The 20,172-nt window shown below is 44.9% G+C and overlaps 1 protein-coding gene across 8 annotated transcripts in view; it reads left to right on the forward strand.

The window, feature by feature from the left end:
* LOC120504263 (LIM domain containing preferred translocation partner in lipoma) overlaps positions 1-20,172 on the forward strand; it is a 336,133-nt gene that overhangs the window by 143,093 nt on the left and 172,868 nt on the right. For all 8 annotated transcript variants that reach the window (XM_039713605.1, XM_039713608.1, XM_039713606.1 and 5 more), the window contains one exon: positions 7,040-7,152. In XM_039713605.1, coding sequence (XP_039569539.1) covers positions 7,040-7,152 — 113 coding nt within the window. The remainder of the gene's footprint in view (positions 1-7,039; positions 7,153-20,172) is intronic.

Raw genomic sequence — 20,172 nt, forward strand, 5'->3', positions numbered from 1 at the left:
CCACAGCCACCAGCTGAATGGAAACAGTCTCATCAAAAAAACCCCACTGTTTTCACAATGAGGGGCATCCAATGTGGTAAAGCAGCTGAGATTTTACATAATTTGGGGAACTGAATCCTTATCTCCTACCCTCGTGCTAATTACTGCCTTTGGGGCATTTTGGGAGGGAGATCATCACTTCTGAGTGAAGGGGGTGGAAGGGATTTCCCTCATTGGTGAGCAGAGCTGGAGTGAAAGCTCTGTGTACAGGACACTAAAGACAGCATCTGTTTGTACTAAATTAAGTTGCTCATTAAAAGCTGCATCAGTTGCAGTGAGCATGACTTAGTGTGCCAGTGCTGCTCCTTTTAACAGTCATAAACTTGTGGGCACAAACTTGCAAGGGGTCCAGTCCCACTGGCTATGCCTGAGTGGTGGTAAAACCTCTTGAGAGGGAGCAAAAAATGGCTTTTGAGCTGCTGCCTCAGCTCAGACCCGGATGTCAGAGCAGCCAGTGCTGGATCTCCCCACTGGCACTCTCCCACGTGGCTCCTCTGTCCCCACCAGAGTCTCATCTGCTTCTCCTGAAAGCTTTAGTACCTTATTCTGGCTCTAGTAACACTGGAAGAAGTCCAGAGTGATTCCAGCAGAGCTATTTTGGATTTGCATTTGCAGGAGGAATTGTACCTAGAGGTTTTAAGTTAATCGCACGGTCATTTTTCCTCTGTATATTTAACCACTGAGGTTAATTAACATTTCAAAGTTTCACAGGCTGCTTCTTCCATTATCTCAGCCAGCTGTGGTGAAAGGCAGTGTGGCAAGAGGGTGGTAGTCTGACTGGAGTTGTGCAGATAGGAAAATTGCTGGGAATTGTTTCCAGCGAATCCCAGGGGTTTAAATAGTTGGATGGCAGGGTGAAGGTGGAGGTGAGCATGAGTAGGCTGCCATGGTACACATTTCCTATTGACTTTCCATGTAGTAAACAAAATTACCAGATGATTGTTGGCATGAGGTGGGTTTGGGTTTGTTTTTTTTTTTAATTTAAAGAGAATATTTTAAGCAGGACTGCGATGCATAGTCCTGAACTGTAGGGGACTAATGTTCCTGTTCTCCAGCTGGGAGAAACTAATTCAACATCTTGTGTTGTAAACACTCACTCATTTTAACTGATTACACCTCCAATGTTCCTCAAATCACTAAAATTACTAATTGCTATTCCTTACACATCAGAGAGTGAATCCTGAATAATTAACCCCAAATAAAATTAGATGAATTGGCCCTTTTAATTAGAATCCCTGCTGCTGTTTGTTCTGAGCTTCCTTTTCTTACTGTTAAGAGACTTTTAGAATGATTAAAACTGTTTAAGACTTAAACAGCCAGTGACCTTTTAATACAATGTAAATCCATAAAAGCAATATTTCAGCTAGCAGGTGGTGAAGTAAATTTTCAGTGCAACTACCTGACAGACTCAGTATTCCTTTTTTAAATGCTGAGGATGAAATTAGCCAGTGTGGAGTTTTTTTCTTCCTCATGCTTATTAATACAGTAGCTGATTAGCACAAGTAGTTCAAATGGTAGGATTAGTGATTGGTAAGAGTGGTAATTTAAACAGTGCTTTGGGTTGGTGGAGCTGCTTTATTTTAGGAATCACAGGCCAGTGTGGTATATTTAGGTGGCTTGTGGAGCTGGTGTGTCATTATGCAACAGTTTCCCCTGCACTGACGTGGTGTCAGTGACTCCTCACAACATGGCTGGGGCCAAAACTTGATTTTAATTGTGTGTTTTCCTTGCCTAGTGATGTGTGTTAAGTACAGATGCTGCAGGAAAACGTTCACTTTGGGAAACTTAGTAAGATGTTCACGCCTAGCAGGCACCAGGTCACATCTAGCTGAAGTCTTCCATAAAAATGCTGTGGTGTCACTTTGCAGTAGGAAGTTTCCCAGACCACGTAGTAATACTGGGATATTCTGCAGGCTCCTGCAATGGTCACTGTGGATTACAGGTTCATGGTAGCCTCCATCAACAGGGTTTTAGCCTAGTGCTCAATGAATTAGGGTTTAGGCGTAAATAGCAATTGTTTCAATGTCAAAAGCTTTGGCTTTCTGCAGTAGAAGGTAAATACTTGACCTCAGTCTGCTCAGTACTTTGCCAAGTGGAGTCTGGATGAGAATGAAACACATCAGTAGGGGTTCACTCCATCACTATGCTTAGTCTGGTCTCTGAGTCAGGTCTGAGCTGTGTTTCTCAGGTGATTCAAACTGATTCTGAACCAGCTTCAGAATCAGAAATTATCAAGATTATAATCAGAAAGGGTAATTTTTGCTTGGAAGGAGAAAATTGAAATCCGCATCTGACATGTATTGTCCTCAGATGTCAGCCAGAGATCTGGAAAGATCAGTGTAAGCCCAGTTTTTTTGTTTAATAGGTTTCATTAACTTATATTTCAGTGAAAATTACGGTGTATTGCTTTTTCATGTTTCTCTATGCTTTCCCCCCAAAGAGTCTCTTTTGCTGAGCATGTGAGCCCTTCTTCAAGTCTAAGTTTCAAAGCCACAAATCTTTATGTCTAAACAACTGTGTCTGTCAAGGAGGGAGGCAGTTACTCTGCTACAGTTCATTTGTTGGCTGGCAGATATATCTCCTGAAAACAAAGACTTGAGACATGAGCCTGATCCAGCAAAAAATGAAGTGCACTTAAAATTTTAAAGGTTAGCCTGTAAGTGAGAATGGTGTTTGCTGCAAGAGACACGATGTTTTTCTTAGCTTGTACTTGTACCCAGAAGGCATCAGGCAGCCAGTGGCAAAAATTTTGTGAGTTTCTGTTCACCCTGACAGGTTTGTACTGATGTAGGTGTCTGTTAGGGCTTTGAACAATTTTATATTTGTGTACTTAAAAGTGTAAGAGTGAAATGTTTAAAGCTCCTTGCAATGTGTGAGAGGGGTAATTTTGGGGCGGAGAGGGGTAAACCTTGCAAGTGCATCTGCAATGTCACAGATTTGATCAAAGCCAGAAGCCAGGTCAGGGAGGCATCACTTCTGCCAGTGGCTGTGCTATTGCTCCCCAACATAACCATGATGGACTCACACATTTCTGCCTAATTACCTGTATTTACAACATGCAAGTTTTCTATTGCTCGGGGTGGGCCCGAGGGTGGGGTTTTTATTACAGGGCTGGCAGTCCATCCCTGGTGGCTGCAGCGGGTGATGCAGGAGCTGCACGGGTGCTGAGGGAAGAGCTCAGGGCTGTGGTTTCACAGCACGTTGTGCTGCTGTATCTGAAATAACTGAGCTGGGCATGTGTCTCACTGCACAGCTCCTTCGTAGGTTGACTCATGGTCTTCACAGCTGTATGAAGGGGGAACGAGTAGCTGGTGGAACAAGGACTGTTTTCTCTTAAACATATGATAACAGGTAGAGATTTCTCATTGTAAGAGCTGAAGGCAGTTTGCGTCTTGGTATGATTTCCTACCTCCATGGAGAGACTTGCCATTGGAAAGCAAGTCTCTTCACCTGCCTTGAAGTACAAATTGCTTTCTGGAGGTGCCTTGATACCTCTCTGTTGACAGAACTCAGTGCAGTCACTCTCATAATCTGAAATACATCCAAGTGTTCAGGTTGAGGTCAGGTGAAAGTCAACCAAAATGCTGGTCTTGGTGCTGAACACTAATCAATATTAATGAGCCTTTTGCCCGTTTTATCCCTTATTCACAGAGGGACAGTCTGGTTAAATCAGTCAGGAGAGGGTGAATGCTCAGGGTGGGATGTGTTCTCCACCAGCCCATGGTTAACTGGCGACCCCAGAGCCCCATTCTGCTGGGGCTGCTGGTGCATCTGTGCAGACCAGGGCCAGTCCCTTGCCCAGATGGCTCCCACCTCTCTCTGTGACACTGAAGGTGGCCAGCAGTGGGGACAGTGATGTGCTTTGCCTGGACATGGACTTTCCTGCCTCCTCCCACAGCTTGCCCAGATCTAAGTGAAATCTGACTTGCAAAGCTCTGGGGGTGAGAGAAGGCCCCAGAGGTGCTCTGTAGGGACGCTGTGCCTGAAGGAAGTGTCAGCTGGCTTTCAGGTTCTTTTTCTCTTTTGCTCCCTCAAACCTAGACATGTTTCTTCCCCAAATAATCTAGAATCATGTGCTGCTGAGGACACGGATTTTGGTCTTTGTATGCTTCCCTGTCTGCTGGAGGGAGACTTCCAGCAATGCCAATAATAATAATGCAGGGATAACTTTCCCTTCTGCATCCAAGGGAATATTCTCCTGTGAGTGCAGTGGGAACAGCACTGGGTCCTGTGGCTGTGTGTGGGAAAGAGGAAGGCGCAGTGGCAGAATAAATAACTAAAGCTGTGAAGGAGAAAGGTCCATCTGTTCACAGAGGACCAGGAAAAGGCCAAACATCTGCAAGGTCCCCCCAGTTCATCAGGCATCTGCTCTCTGCTTCCCAGTCTAAAAACCTTCCCACTTGTGGGGAGAGTGGAGCCAGCAGCTTATCTAACACAGGATGGAGTCAGCAGAGCTGGGCTGGGATGTGGTAGAGCCAGCTGTCTCCTACTGCAAAAAGTGTTTTCTTCCAAACTCTAGGAGAGAGCTCTTGTCCTTTGCTCTTTTTCTGAAAAGTCTTGCCAATGTTTTTTCTTTTTTTTTTTCAAGAGAAGTGGGTCTTCCAAAGGGGCAAAAATGGTATTTTGTTTATGTTTGTTCTAACAATCGTTGTTAGATGCAGACTTCTGATTATGCAGAAAATCTGCCCCTTTCCCTGTCTCATCTCCTCCAGCACATTCTCTACCTTGATTTTCCTTAGGTGTTTTGAAGGGTTGTAATAAAGCAAGAGTGTCTGACTAATGTGCTGTGCAGGGAGATCAGTCTTTGGCATCGGAGCCAGGACTGACTGAGAAACATCATCTAAAGCATAATCTTGAGAAGTCTGTGTTCGCTGGAGTTGAATTTGTTTGCAAAATCATGTTGGCTTGTTGGAGGGTCATTTACAGAGCAAAGGAGAAAAGTTTAAGAAGCACTCAAATATCCCAGCATTTTTTAGAACTAACCCCGTAGATATTAATTTCAAAATCTCTCTACTTTTCTTTTTATTTTGTATTGTATTTCACATGATTTGAAATAAAAGATTGGATTAATTATAGGGCGATGAGGAGGATACTGCAGATATTATTGGACATAATTTTTAAAAAAATCAATCCTGGACTCTATAATAGCATGAGCCAGTGGGTTTCATGGGATTTTATGTATTGGAGCAACATGATTGTCTTAAATTAGTTTTCAGTGTGTTGTTTTTGAGCATCTGTATTTAGGACAATACTTTCTTAGGGATTCAGAAGGGGGTTTTTGAGTCCCATCCATGCTCATTTGGGGGAAAATGGGAAGAAATTACTTTCCTGGTAAATAACATCTCTGAAAGTCCTAGGGGAAGTTTTTGTCTTTCACAGAGTGATTTGAAATAGAAGAGAAAAACTTCCAAGGGTTGCAGACCCATGTGCTTCCCATGGCAGAGAGCGTGAGTGTTGTGCTGGCAGTGCTGCCCAGCTGTGGCTGTGCCTGGTCTGGGCTGAGCCCGGGGCTTTAAACCTGGGTATAGGTGGCCCAGAAGGCTGCAGGTCACAGGGGTTTGGCTCAGCACCTTCCTGAGTGGTTTGGAGCCTGCTCCTTGGCATTTAGGGGTGGTGCTGAGGGCTGCTGGCCTGAACGCAGTGTGATGCTGCATGGAGATCTGGAGGGTCAAGTAGGGAGCTCATATTTCCTTCCAAAAGCAACAGTTCCTATATATGTGAGATATCACACTTTTATTAATCTGAAACCTTCCATCCCACATGCTGCACACACAAGAGCCAGCAGCAAACAGCTCTACTTGCAGCATCAATCTTCATAAGAAGAAATAAAATCATACCAAAGTGGTCCAAATTGCAAGCAGCTGCCTTCCCTGGAGACAAATCCAGTGCAAATGGCAAATGCTTTTTTTTTCCCACCATTAGGAGGTGCTTTCAGAGCTTGGTGTCCTGCTGCCTGCAGCCTGTGCTCCTTTGTCCTTGTTTTCTTTCTCCTTTGGGGTCCTACATCCCATGAAATTCTCAAGGAGAACTTTTCTCTGCTCCCACCTCCCATCTCTATGCTAAGCTGGATGGCTTCACAGCCAGTATTTCCTGCTTTGTCTTCCCATCAGCACTTCTGGAAGATTAACATGAGCAAGTTGTATTCTAGAAATTTTGTACCTCAGCCCCCTTGTAAAAATCCTGAGTTAGGAGAGGAGATTCATGTGTGCTCGCACCTGACCCATCTATTGTCACTGAGAAGAGGATGTGATCTTCTTCACATGGAGCTGTGAAGTCCCTATAGGAAGAGAAAGATGCAAAGAATGTGTCTGTGGATTCATGTGTGCTTGCACCTGGCCCATCATGTGTCTGTTGTCACTGAGAAGAGCCTGTGATCTTCCCAGTGAAGAAGAGCCTGTGATCTTCTGCACATGGAGCTGTGAAGTCCCTATAGGAAGAGAAAGATGCAAAGAATGTGTCTGCCTGCCAGCAGCAGGGATGCAGGAGATGGGCTGGCCTGGATTCTGGGCTCCAGCTCCAGCCCTCTGTGTGTCTTCTGCAGCAGGAAATCCCTGCTTTTGGACAGCACCTGATGCTGTCTTTATAGGGGTCAAGAAGAGCTGGCATAGTTTAACATGAGGGAAGTGAATTGCATGGGATCCATTGCAAGGTTAGACACAGGGTGTTCATTAGTGCAAGTTTTGTGGTTGCCTGTGGTAGGTTTGAGATGCGACTTGGATCTGTGGAGCTGCTTGTTGGTGCCTTCAGGCTTTGTGGCACAACACCTTTTGCTGTGGAATCTGAGCAGCCCTAAACCATCTGCCAGTGTTACTGAGCTGTGTAGCCATTTCCTGAAGCAGTGAGGGGTGAAGCTGAGCATTTAATGGTCAAATAATGTGTTATGTCCTGTGCCACAAAACTGATGGGCAGAGCTAAGAGTATTGTAGAGTTCCTCCTGATCATCCACGTCATGATGTGGGGAAATGCTGCTGAGTTTAAATTCTCCCATTCTCTCTCCTAGGGGACTTTCTTCCTCCCCCACCCCCTCCTGTGGATGACCTTGGGAACATCACATCATCACAAGGTGCCTTTCCTCCCCCACCCCCTCTGGATGATGTTACTTACAATGTACAGGTAAGAAGACAATAATTTTGTCATTTGTGCAGAACTGATCCAGAAATTGCGGAAATGAATGAATGATCATAAAATGAGGTGGCAAAGTTCTGGTTAAAAATCATGGGTCAGGAATAATGAAGTCAGCTTTAGCAAGCTGTGTTTCCCAAGCAGGGAGTATTTCCATTGAAAACTTGCTGGGCTATTAAAGGATTTTTCCCATCCGGCTTGAATTAGAAGACTAATTGCCTTATGTCGTTGTGATGGCGGATGGGAGTGGAACCTTCCCAGAATGAATTGTTTTCTGGAATGGCCATCTCCTTCCATGGACTGTGGAGAGACTTTAGGGCAGTAATCTGATCCTGAAAGTGCTTTGTTTAGATGACTAAAATTAAGTGAAGCAAATAAGCTCTGGTCCAAGCTGCAGTGATGTAATTGAGACCCTTTTCACCCTCTTTTTGCTGACTTGGATCTCCTAGATTGGCCACCTGGATGAAAATGCAACTTCTAAGATGCATCAAGTAATACTGGCATGTCCAAACCGAATATGGACGGACCTTGAGCACTTTTGCAAGATATGGACATTTTTGTGCAGGTCCTGGAGTGCCAGGTTTAGGTTTGCTCAGGCACATTCTGGAGGAATGCATTCAGACTTCTGGGACAAGGCAGTCAAGGTGATCAAGGAGTGAGGAGCTGATCTTCCCAGTGGAAAGCAGAAGCGTTTGTCTTGTTAGCTGAACAAAAGGAAGGCTGAGGATGAATCTGGTTGCAAATTTGAAATACACTTGGGGAATAAGCCTGTATTTCAGCTCTGTGTGGGCGTTGGTGCAGGAGCAGAAGAGGCTGAGCTTGCCAGAAGTACCTCCATGCTGGTGTGTAGAAATTTTCTAGGCTCTGGGGCTCCAAAGATCTGGAAGAGCCTTCTGTCAGAAGCAGTGAGAACAAAGAGAGCATGGTCTGGGTTTGAGGCTGTTGAGAGTCGTGTAACCACATATCCACAGACATGGGGCTGCCCTTGATGGCCCTGGAAGATTGTGGCAGTCCTGCATCCCTTGGTGGGTTTGAACATGAAAGTAGGCCAGCAGGCAGGCATTAAACAGGATTCAAAGGACTTGTCTTGGTTTCTGACCCTCTCACCAACTCTAGACTCACTTTGTGTGCTTTGTGCCTTGGGGAAAACAAAACACTCCCCTCCCTCCTGGGCTTGCTGGGATCTCTTGCCTGTGGCAAGGTGTTCAGATGCTATGACAAGACCTCATCTTTTCCTGCAATGGGCTCAGTGTTGGAAGCAGCCTTTGAGCAGGAAGGAGTTAATGGGGATTGTGCTCTCCCTTGCCAGGAAAGGCTGCAGCAGTCAGGGACATTGCCAAGTGCAGAGCATGGCTTTTCCCAGCCTTGGGGGAATGAAGTAATTCCCCAGCAAGTGTTGTTCTGTCTTTTATCTCTGTGAGAAGAGTGGTCCCCGTGGGAGCAGGGGAGCTTCCAGAGTGCCCTGGGAAGCCGTGGAGCAGCAGGCTCCTGGCAGGGGCAGGGCACTGCCTGCATGGTGCCTGCACAGCAGCCTGGGTAGCAGGAAGGGGTCGTGGTGCCCCGCAGGATTCCTCAGGGTCAGGCTTCCCTCTTCCCAGGTCACCCAAGGAGAGGGCCTGGTGTGTTTATTGAAAGGAGCTCACTCCTGCCATAGCTCCAGAAGTGTCCCTGAGCCACTGGAGGCTGTCACAGGGATGTGCTCCTTGGTAGAGCCACTCAGCAGGACAGCCCTTCCCTCTGAACTCATGGAATTGCTATGTGTCACACCCTTTCTCTCTGGCTTTGGGAAACTGGGACTGGAGCCGTGTTCAGTGTTGGGTTTTAGCAAGAGCTTGGTTAGAGCAGGATTCCTTTGCATGCTGTCCTGCTCAGAGAAAGTGAGCCTAGCATTGTACCTGAGCAGTCCTGCCTGTTGCCATCCCAAATGTACTCTTGTGCAGCAAACAGGGCTCCCTGCCTTTCCCTGTCTTTCATCTGTCATCAGAGAGATCACCTATTCCTCTCCCTTTTCCCTTCCCTTTTTTTTAGGAGATCAGGAGCAGGCAAAAGTCAGGGCTAAAGTCAGGAGCCAGCAGGGTTTTGTGTTGCAAGATCAGCTCTTTATCTTTCAGGAGCAGCAAAAGTCACGGTGAAGCAAGATGTAAAGGCCAAGAGAGAAGGAAAAGGGCAGGTGGTGCTGGAGAAAGCTGCCCAATGCCTTTGTGCATCAAACACAGTAATTTCAGTAATTTTCCCAACTCTGGACAGGCATTCTTGTGCTAAAGGAGCAGAATGAATGGTGTCTGTGTTCCTTCTGCTGTGAGAACATGGTTGTCTGAAATCAGGGATCTCGTGAACATGTCTTGTATTGGGCACCAAGAGGCTGATTTTGCTCTCCAGTGCCAGACCATTTAATTTCCATGCCTCAGTTTCCCCGTTGGTAAATGTAAGCACTGGAGCAGCAGACCCAGTTCCTGAGCATTGCCCAGACCTGAGGCTGCTGTCTGGGTGGTTTGGCCCCTGTGGACCTGGTCCAGAGTTTGAAATCCCTCTGTTCCATCAAATCAGCCATTTTGCATCAGAAATTTCTCTCTGGATGGTGAAGTGCTGATGACAGCTTATGAGGTATGTGTGCTGTGGGGCTCCAGGTAAAGCTTTTTATACTAGGTGTTAAGTTGATGAGGACAGCAGGCTGGATATTTAGTTTATTATCAGTTTGTATGTTACTGTTACCAGAGGGCTGAAAGCTGTACAGATTATTACAGTTTAAGCTGTAGCTTAAGAGCAGCAGTTAAAATAATACCCAGTTTTCATAGACCTGTTTATCTCTGGATCTCTATTTGGACAGTGAAACTGGCCACTTAGGATCAGATCCAAAAAGGTACTTTAGTATCTGACTTATGCTCTGATGGAAATTAGAGGAGGGCTGGATCATAAAATACCTTTGTGATAGATCTGGCATTTTCTTGTAATTTCTGTTTTCCCATCTAGATCTGTCATATTCGGATTCACAGCAGGGCTGTGGGGAGGAAAGGGGAAGGAAATTTAAACTCTTATTAACTGGAATGCCTTTTTTTTTTTTTTTTAGAAATTAAAAAAAAAGGGAAAGAAAAGGCAATATTTATTTTTAAAAGAGTATGTTTGGGCTGGGGGAGAGTTGTGTTGGGAAGTTCCCCTTTGGCTGCAGCGGGGGAAGGCAAGGACTTGTTCCCAGAATGGTGGTGAGGGCGTGGTGGTGGCGTGTTTGACAAATAAGGACATGAGCAAAGAGCCTTTTGCCACGTTGGCCTGGGCTCAGTTTGAAAGAGAAAGAAAAAAAAAAATTTGGACGGGAAGAAAAATGAAATCACTGTTTGTCAAAGGGAAATAGATAGATCTGGGAGGGAGTGACACAGATTTTTATTATGTTTTTGACTTCTGGTTTCAAAACAGGCATCTGCCCAGGCCAGGGAAAGCCAAAGTGAAAAACTCTCATCAGCCACCTCTCAAGCACCCTGTTTGCTCACAGAGAGGGACCCTCACTGATGGCTCTGGCAATTTTTTCCTTCCTTGCCAGGCAGGGCTGCACAGCTGTGTGAAAAGCCAGTCCCTGTGCCAAGCCCCATCCTTGTGAAGGCTGTCTCAGGAGTCATGGGTGCCATCACTTTGAAATGACTGATTCTCTTTAAAGGGGAGGGTCAGAGCCCAGCATTTCATGTTGGGGCAGGATCTGGGTGGCTCAAGGCAGAAGTGACCCTCAGCTGCCAACTTGCCAAGGGCCACCTTGGGAAAACATCCATTTAGAGATCTCTACTACTCACCTGCACATGCTGCATCTGCAGATGGGTCTGATTGTCTTTTGGGATCTGAGATGCTGCCACAGCAAGAGGATTGTGTTGAGATGGGATGGCACCTCTTTCCCAGCAACCCCCAGCTGTTATCAGTGTGGTTTCTATTGACAGGCCACAAAACACTTGACAAAAGAAATACCACGCTCTTCCTGGTAAGGCAGCTGGAGCAGGGAAAGTGCTTTGCCTAGGTCATCAGGCTGACCAGTAGCAGGCTAAAAATAAGACTGAGATCTCCTGTGTCCCAAAGCAATTCTGCCTGCTACATCCCAGAGCCTCATTACTGTAATAATTGCAAATTAATGACTAAACACCATCAGGGCCTGAACATAGGAACAATTTGGGATACATCAAAGCAGATGTGAAGAAGTGGCTTTAGGTTGGGGGTTAAAGTGAAGAAAAAAATCAGACTTCAAATAATTGCATGAAGAGCAATATAAAGAATTTTTATATACCAGTTCTTGTTATTGCCATCTATGTTTGGAGGGGCTGCAGGACTGCAGGGTCCCTGTACAAATTTGTGTTGTGATGTGCAGGAAATCAGCCAAAGGGCTCGAATTCCTATTGCCAAGGAGTTTTGGAAGGGGAGAAGCTGAAGCGTGTTCTGGAGGCGTGCAGGGCTGTTCCGGGGGGACCTGTCTCACTTCTCCTCAGTGCAGGGAGAAGGTGGGAATGTGTTGATAGATGCAGAGCCTCATCCTTGCTGGGAAGAGGCTGCCAGGTGTTTCACCGTCTGACTCCGCTCCCCGCGAGCGGCGGCGGCAGTGCCTCTGTGGGCTCTGACTCACTGCCTGAAGGAACAGCCAGGACACAGGAATTGTTTTGGGTTTTTTCTTTTTTTTTTAAATTTATTTCTGAATTTTGGGTGCTTGGCGTATATAGCTGGGGAGGACTAAAAATTTATTTCTGAATTTTGGGTGCTTGGCGTATAGCTGGGGAGGAAAGAGTATGAATTTTGCCATTGGGGGTTGCTGCCTTATAGAGCTCTCTCCTGTTCAGAGATGGGCTCTGCCTGCTGCTGCTGCTGGGCTTGCTTTAAACCACCTGCCTTTTAATGTGTGGAGAAGCTGAAAAGGCCAAAGAGAGCAGAACATGTGTTCAGCCTCCCTCTAGTGCTAGATTTTGTTAATCATCGGGATTAGTGGCCTGGTTGTAGGTGCTTGCTGGCAAGGAATGTTGGTACCACGGGGCAGCTCTCGCTGCTGGCGGGGCTGCCTGACTCCAGGAGGGATCAGTAACTCCCAGAAATTCTGTAAATAAATGCAGTCTGTGTGCATTGCTTGCCATTTGAGATCCAGCTTTTACAGATTTCTGTGACTTCTAACCTGATTTATTAAAATCCATGTGATAAGCATCTGCCTTTTATCTAAATTGAAGCTGTGTCCAACAGTAAAAATAAATTACCTGGTAATGTTAACCCTTTTACTCAAATCTTGGCTTTGTAGGAATGCCTTTTATCTGTTTCCTTCCTGCCTTCCTTGAGAAACAGGAATGTGCTGTGCTCTAAATTAGACTTAAACAAATAACATATATGTTTTCTGAATTTTTAAATGCTCACTGGGTCTCTACAAGTCAGTAAGTGTTTGCTCTATAATAGGGGGTTTTAGGTTCTAGGGTGAGAAAAATCAGTAATATAACATCTGTATATGTTGATGAATATTGGGATGCATGAGAGATAAAATTCATGCATTTTTATGTGTGTTTATATATATATTTACACCCTATAGATATATGTATGAGAAATGAATCATAAGTGGGGATATAGACCAGACTTTCACATTATTGGAAGCAAGCATGCACATTTTATCCCTGCTTTTCCCTCCCTTTTTGTGGATAGCATGACCAGTAGTTCCAGGATCACAAGAGAAAAGGAACACTGAGCACTTCTTTCAGGCAGCTCTTGATGCATCCCATCTTATACACATGTTTATTTTACAATGCCAAACCACATTCTATTTTAAATCTTTAATGAACCTCTGTTCCCATCCATGTAACTTTCCAATTCTTATTCTCTTCAGAATAGACAAAGATGCTTATTATAAACCACAAATTTTACTGAAAGGGTAAACTGGAAAAGTTTTAATTGTGCAGTGTAAGCCTGCAATTCATCTCCCTGCCTGGCTATTAATATCTTGGCAATGTTATAATGCAACACAGCCTTTAATAGCTGAACCTCTCAGCAAGGACTACAAAGCAAGCAAGGACCCAAACAGTTAACTGTGCTCATTATTTTCATCATGCTTATTACTGTGTTATTTAATGTATTTGTTATGTTATTGTTTAATACAGTCACCCAGCACACAGGATGTGCCAGGACCTGCGCACTTGTGCCTTCTTTGGCAGGGGAGCTCTGTGGCTGAGGCTGGGAGATGCTTTTAGAAATGAAACAGGGCAACTTTTGATAATCTGCCATACAGCAGGTGATGAGGTGAAGGAACAGAAGAAAGCAAAAGCCTGGTACAGATCGTGTGTAAATACAGGTATGGGACCTAATAAAAAGTCGTGAGAGGAACCAGAAAGGTCAGAAATGTTGCTGCTTATGATGGCCAGAGCTGACCAAGGTAAATCCATCCCAGGTTAAGACACATGTGCCAGCTTGGGTCCAGACAGAAGGCCGTGCTCTCCCAGTGCTGTGGCCAAGACTACAAACCCTGGTGGGCATCTCCTTGGTCCTGTGGACACATCTCTGAGGGATGCTGTCACACTGCAAATGATGGACTCAGCCACAGCTGGCACCTGCAGAGAGTTTAATCTGTAACCTGTATTATACCCATGGGTAATAGAGACATCAGTGTGGAAATAGTGGAGGCATGGAGAGAATGCAGAAAAAGCAAGCAATTTTATTCTGTCACAGCTTGGCTGGTGACAGACCAAAAGCAAGCAAATACATCATTTTATCTAAGGTAGAATTATTTAAGCAGAGGGAAAATAAAAAGATAATGAGGATGTAGGAATTCTCCTATCAAAGCAATGAGCTGTGTGATGGGACAGAGTGAGATAACATGACCAGTGCAGAAGAACTTTCCATTCTTCTCATATCTAAGTGCTGTTCAAGTCTGCTGTTGGATTAACAGGTCCTAGGAAAAATCTCTTTCAAGATGGGTTGCTCTTGTCTACAATCCTGGGTAGCCTGTGTTGCATTAGCAAACCATAATGCAGCAGCAAGACTAAAACAGACTGCCAGTAATAAGAAGGAATGCTAAAAACTGCAGCAGACAAATTGTTATGCCTCTTCTTTGAAGCTGGCTGGGATTGGAAAAGGTGGTTTAGAAAGTCAGTCTTTCCATGCATTTTGGGCATGGTGGTAGTCTGGAATGTGAGAGAGCAGAGTCAGATTCCCACCTTGGTCTGGTGCTTTAAGTGCTCTGATGCTGTGCAGTGTAGAAAGGAGCTTTGGCCAAACAAGATAAAAGGAAATAGAACTCTACTGCTTGGGGAATCCAGTTGTGGCCTTAATTCGGTTTTAGAGCCCTGGAGTTTTTCAAAGAGTAGGGCAAACTTCATTCTATTTTTGATGAAAATTTTATCTGGCAGCAACGAGATGTGGATATGGAGAAGTTGTGAGAGCATCTAATTTCCAAGAATGGAAGTGGCTGAAATGCAGGTTCCTGTCTCTGTTTTTCAGTTTCCATCACTGGTGAAAAACAGCTTCAGCTGCTATGGAGGGTGGTTTTGTTGTTAGAAAATGTTGCCTCTGTGAGGAGTGTGTGGTACAGTGACTGAGCAAGTTGGAAGATGGTAGAAATACCAGTGAGAAATGTTGCAGCCAGAGCTGAAGGAATTTGTTCCAGACATGATTTTTAGTGTCTGCTACCATAAAACTCCATCTTTGAAGGACCATTTTCCACAATTGTATTTTCCCGTTTGATTTGTTGATTAAAATGCAGGATGTTAATTAGCTTTAACACACAACAGGTAAGGAAAAGCATCTGGAGAACATCATGTGATGGCTTTAGTATTGGTTTTAATGGTGAGAAAAGTAAAATATAAATGTTTGGGGAAGCTGTAGCAACTCCCAAGTGTTGCTGAAGCCAGTAAGCGACAAAGGTGCTTTACAAACTCCTTTCATGCAGCAGTCCTGAGGCACAGCTCCTTCCCTCTCCATCTCCACATTTCTCTTTTGCCATGGAAACTGTCTCACATCTTGTCGTGTTAAAGGTCTGGCCTTCCTCCTCAGCTCCTGTGTTGCTTGCCCCTTCCTCCCCCTGTCTCCAGCTCTGCAAATTCCTCCAGTCCAGCCCTGCAGTTCCCTCTCTGTGTGTTCCTGAAGGATGCCACTGCTGAGGTCTGCAGGTACTGGGGTGTCCCACAGGTGGTGGTAGGGCTGCCCTCAGAGAGCAGCGTGTGGTCATTCTGAGGTCAGGTGAGCCTCTTAAAACATGTAGGTAAGGAACACACTTCAGGTGCAGATGTTTGGCTTCTGTGGATGTTTGCCCCAGCAGAATTACAGTTAAATGCTCTTTTCCTGAGGTCTCACCTGTGCTGGGGTCTAATGTGTGCTTTTCTGAAGCATGATTTCTGATTGAAAGACAGCATTTTACGTTCATTTATCTGCTTGTGGACAATATCAAACTTTGGAGCTCACCCAGGAGGGATCTGCACAGTGGATTCTATTTTAGGGCAGCACAAATAGTTGTTCAGCTTTCTGTGTGATTTGGGTCCCTTTTCTTCAGCTGAGGCTCCCACTTAGGAGATGTATAGGACGTAAGGTGTCTGGAAAAGACAGTTATTGTTAAAAAAGAAATAAAAGCCTGTGGTCAGCCAGCCAAATCCAATACCAGACACACATCTGGCAGCCTTGAAGGGAATGTAGAAGTGGGCCTAATGGTTTGGAAAATGAGATTTCAAATTTTGTGAAGGCAAGAACCTTCTTCAGTGAATGAGACTGTGGGGTTTGCCCAGCCGAGGCCTGCCTGCCCTATGAACTGCAGCCACTGACCACCCCAAAAATGTGTAGACTGAGGCAGAGTCCAGATTTTCCTTTTCTCAGCTTTGAGACATACAGTAGATTTTTAACATGATTCATTTCCTCAGAAGCCAAACCCAAGCCATTGATTTTCATGTAGTTTTATACATCCATTCAGCTGACATTTTGCCAGGTTCTGTGGGAATCCTTGCAAACATTTTGGCACTCACCCCTTCCTATTACAGCAAAACAAGCAAACAAACTCAGAAATATGTTATATGTTTAATTTCTGGACCTAGTGCTTACTCAGGCTGTGAAAATTGACCAGCCAGTTTTAATTTTACTTTTTTTTTTTTCTCATTGGTGATTTCCTAGTAGCTTCACAGCCCATGCTCATGAATGCTTTCTCAAATTCAGAGAAGCTTGGCTGTATGCTTAAACTTCATTAAAGTTGATAGAACTTAAGCACACGTGTAAAATTAAGCATATGCTTATGTTTTATACAGTCTTTTTGCAGGTGACACAAACAGCTGCATATGGGTTTCCAATATGTGATTAAATTCCAAAAGGAGTTTTTAAAAACAGTTTTAGTCAACCTTAATTTTCTGAAATTGGTAGCTTTAACAAAACCTATCTTTTTTGATTTAAATTGCCTGAGACGTGTGCCTTTTAAAAAGCTCTTTATTTAACTGTCACAATATGCAGTCTTGTGTGGGATAGAGTTTGTTCATGTAAATTTAATTTCCAGTTAAACTGGTGCAAACACAAGATGATGTCAGTAGATCTTTATGGACTGGCAGAGCTGTTTCTCTCTCACCTCTGTCGAGGTGGGGGCCAGGCAGAGCCATTAAATTGTCAGCTGTGCCCTTCTGCCTATTGCAGATCATAAAGCTTTGCCTGGTCACCCAGGGAGACCAAAGGCATCCAGCCTTGATCCGCAGACATCAAGGGGTGGAGAAATCTTGGAAGTTTGTTCTAACGTTTAATTGCCAGCAGTATTGCACATAAATGAGTATCTCTGTTATTTCTAAGTGGAATTTCCCTAGCTTTGGCTTCCCGACTGCTGTGTGCTTTTTCTGTTTTGCTAGATTGGACTGTCTTGTGGTATCTGGCATTTTCATTCTGTGAAACTGTTAGTTTTTTAGTTATTGCTATCGAGCTACTCAATCTCCTTCATAGGTCAAACCAAGTGAGTCCTTTATGTGTCTCCTTTTCAGCTGTTTTCTGCTTTTTTGGGGCGTCTCAAGTTCCTAAACTGCTTCCTCCCATGCTGGACACAGTATGTCAGTGCCAGGCTCACCACAAGTGTTGAAAGAAGTAAAATCACCTTCAGCTCTGCGCTTTCCTTGTGCCTGGTGGGAGATGGTGTTTGGTGTGGTTTTCCCCTCTGGGATAAGAATCCAGAGTCGTGGGGCTGGGTGTGACAGATTGCCTTGCGTGCAGGTGTGTGTAATTTGGGGCTTGTCAGACACATGCCATCCTCCTCTTACCTCTCTTCTTATGCCAGAAAAGGAAAGATGAAAATCAGGACTTGGCTGATCTGATGTGAAGATGAATGGAGTCTCTGCTCTTTCATGTCACCAGTGGATCTTTTCAAAATGTAACATTCATGTCATACGAGGCAGTGGGAAGGTCTTCCATTATTGCAGGGGACGCCTAATGAGATATCTGGTTTCTACATTGATTAAACTTTGCAGCTGTATTGGGGTAATTGGCTGCTCTTTGGTTATGGTCCCCCTTGGAGGCAGATGATGAAATATCTGCTACGTTCTCCTATTTCTCAGTTTTTCTGTAAGCAGCAATGCTCTGTGGGGAACATCAGCTCTGCTTGATGGCTAATTAAACATTAATTTGTGATGATACTGGAGCAGATTTTAAGTTGGTGGGAGACTGGGCAAAGAAAGGGGAAACTTTTAACAGTCACCATAATTGTCAATAATGAGGCCTAATGTAATTGCATTAATTAAAAGAAAAGGGATATATTCCCTGCTGCTGTAAAGTTAGTTAAAGTCAGTGAAAGTCATGCTGGGTCAAAAAAACTTCATGGGCAGCTGTTCTTGCCCTGTGGACAGACAGGTAGTGCTGTCCTGCCCAAAGTGTAAAGAAAAAAATTATATATCCCAGTTCTTATTGTATATTCTGCCGATGAACAGGAATGTTTCACAAATTCAATTTAATTCCCAAGGACGAGTAATTGTAACTCCACCTGGAGAATATTAAATTACCCTAATGGAAAAATAAACTGGTTTTATACTCCCCCTTCTCTCCCCACCTTCCCCATTCAGTTTTCAAATAACTTTATTTGCCTCCTTAGTTTATTAATACACTTCTCATCTTGCTGCTGATTTTGCATCTGGTAGCACTTAACACAGACAAGACTCCCAAAGCTTTTGATCAGACATGTTAAGTAAACTCTCAGGACTGTCAGGTCTGCTGCTCTGGCAGATGTTGTCTCGTGGGACTCCTCCTCTGTCTTCATCCCCTGAGTGTTCCTTATCAAATCCATCCTGTTGCTTTTATATCCATGTGCTGAGGCTACCTTTCCCCACGTATTCTCTGGCCCACAACATGAAGATCCTCTGGTCAGCTGAAGGACATTTGTTGTTTTGCTGATTTTTGTTGTAGAGGCCCAGGGAAGTGCTGCACTTTTAAAAGCCCCATTTAGCCAACCTTAACAATTCCAGGACTTCCTTCCGTGAGCAAAACAAAACAGTGAGGAACCCACAAAAGCTGGGTGCAGGTTTGTATGCCCAGGGTGGAGGTGCCAGCCTGGGATGCAGCAGGAGCTGGGTAACACCAAGCTGAGGCTGAGGGGACCGGACAGCACGGAACCTCTGTGTTGGCATCTCCAGTTTCTACAAGCACACTCCTGGGCTGCAAGGAGGATTTGTTGAGTGCTGGTTGCTGCATCTTCTTTATTCCTGTTGCATAATTTCGTTCTGTTGTCCTCAGGGGTGGCAGAGGGACAGGGAATATTGCAGATCTTCTTGTGGTTTATTGTCCATGTCCCATCAAATCAACCAGTCATCCACTGCTAGCGTTTGATCCAGGGTTTCAGCAGAGCTTACCCCCAGGCCATGGATCCTGTTGGCTAAACTTCTGTGATGCCCTTCCATCCTTATTTTATCTCTGCTCATTCATCTAATATCCATGGCCAGTTCTTGAGAACTCTGGACTAGCCACAGGTGTTTGTGGCAAAATCATCCCTCTGGTGTTAGGGGCAGGAGCTGCTGGGAAGGGAATGTGGTCCTGGATTGCTCTTCTGCTCATCCACACTGGTGGCATCCTGCCCCACCATGTGCTGGTGTTGGGACTGGGGCCCTGCTCCAGATAAGCAGGGAGCAAGAGCTTATTAAACAGTGATGGAAGATGACCACGGGCCCCACTGACCCACAGTCCAGTTGGTAGCCACAGCAGTGGCTCAGACCCAGCCATGTCATGGGAAATCAGGGCCATCCTGCAACAGAATGGCAGCTGGAGCTTGAATGGCTTGGACAGGGGTTTGTTGTCTCCTGGTGTGTTTTGTCAGGTCTTGGATGGCAAATACAAAGAATGAAAAGCCCTTTAAGGAGCTAGCTTGGCCCAAGGGATTAGTGCCTTCATCTGCTGGCCCGGACGAGCTTGGTTGTATCTCTGAGTTTGAGCACCTTGCTCCTACCCCTCTGCCTGCATTCCCTTCCCAGGGCTGGTATCCAGTTGACAATAAACTCCTTGGGACAAGGATGTTTCCTAGGTGTTGTGTGAACAGTGTCTGTCACACTGATCTCTAGGGAAATATAAATCTTTATTATCATACAGATTCATAACTGCAACAAAGTCTTGGCTTTTTTTAAATCTATGCATCCCAGGAGGCTGAGTGCAGATGGCTGTAATTTCTGTTGTCTCTGCAAAAAGAAAGGAAGAAATGGGTTTCCAGGTGTTGGGCCAAACCTGGCACTTGGGTCTGTGGTCAGTTGCTTACCTGCAGAGACTGGAATGTACCCTCCAGCAGATGGGACTCCCAGCAGGTGTCAGAAGGTGGATAGAAAGCACAAATGGAGACTTCATATGAATGTCTCTAGAGCCAAATCAATGACTAGTGACCAGAGAAAAATGTAAAAGGACAGCACAGAACATTTTATACTTATTGTGTCTTGGAGTTTTCTTCCATGAGTTTCCCCTGCTGCTTTTGAAATCTCTGTAAACTCATAGCAACCACAGTGTCTTGCAGCAGAAATAGCTCTGCAGCTTAACAGCGTGTTGTGTGACAAAACACCTACCCCCTTTCCTTTGTTTTGAGACTGATGCCTCCTATTTCCA

The sequence above is a fragment of the Passer montanus genome, unplaced genomic scaffold (genome assembly GCF_014805655.1).
Source record: "Passer montanus isolate IOZ18808 unplaced genomic scaffold, ASM1480565v1 scaffold29, whole genome shotgun sequence".
In the NCBI taxonomy this organism is placed as follows: Eukaryota; Metazoa; Chordata; class Aves; order Passeriformes; family Passeridae; genus Passer; species Passer montanus.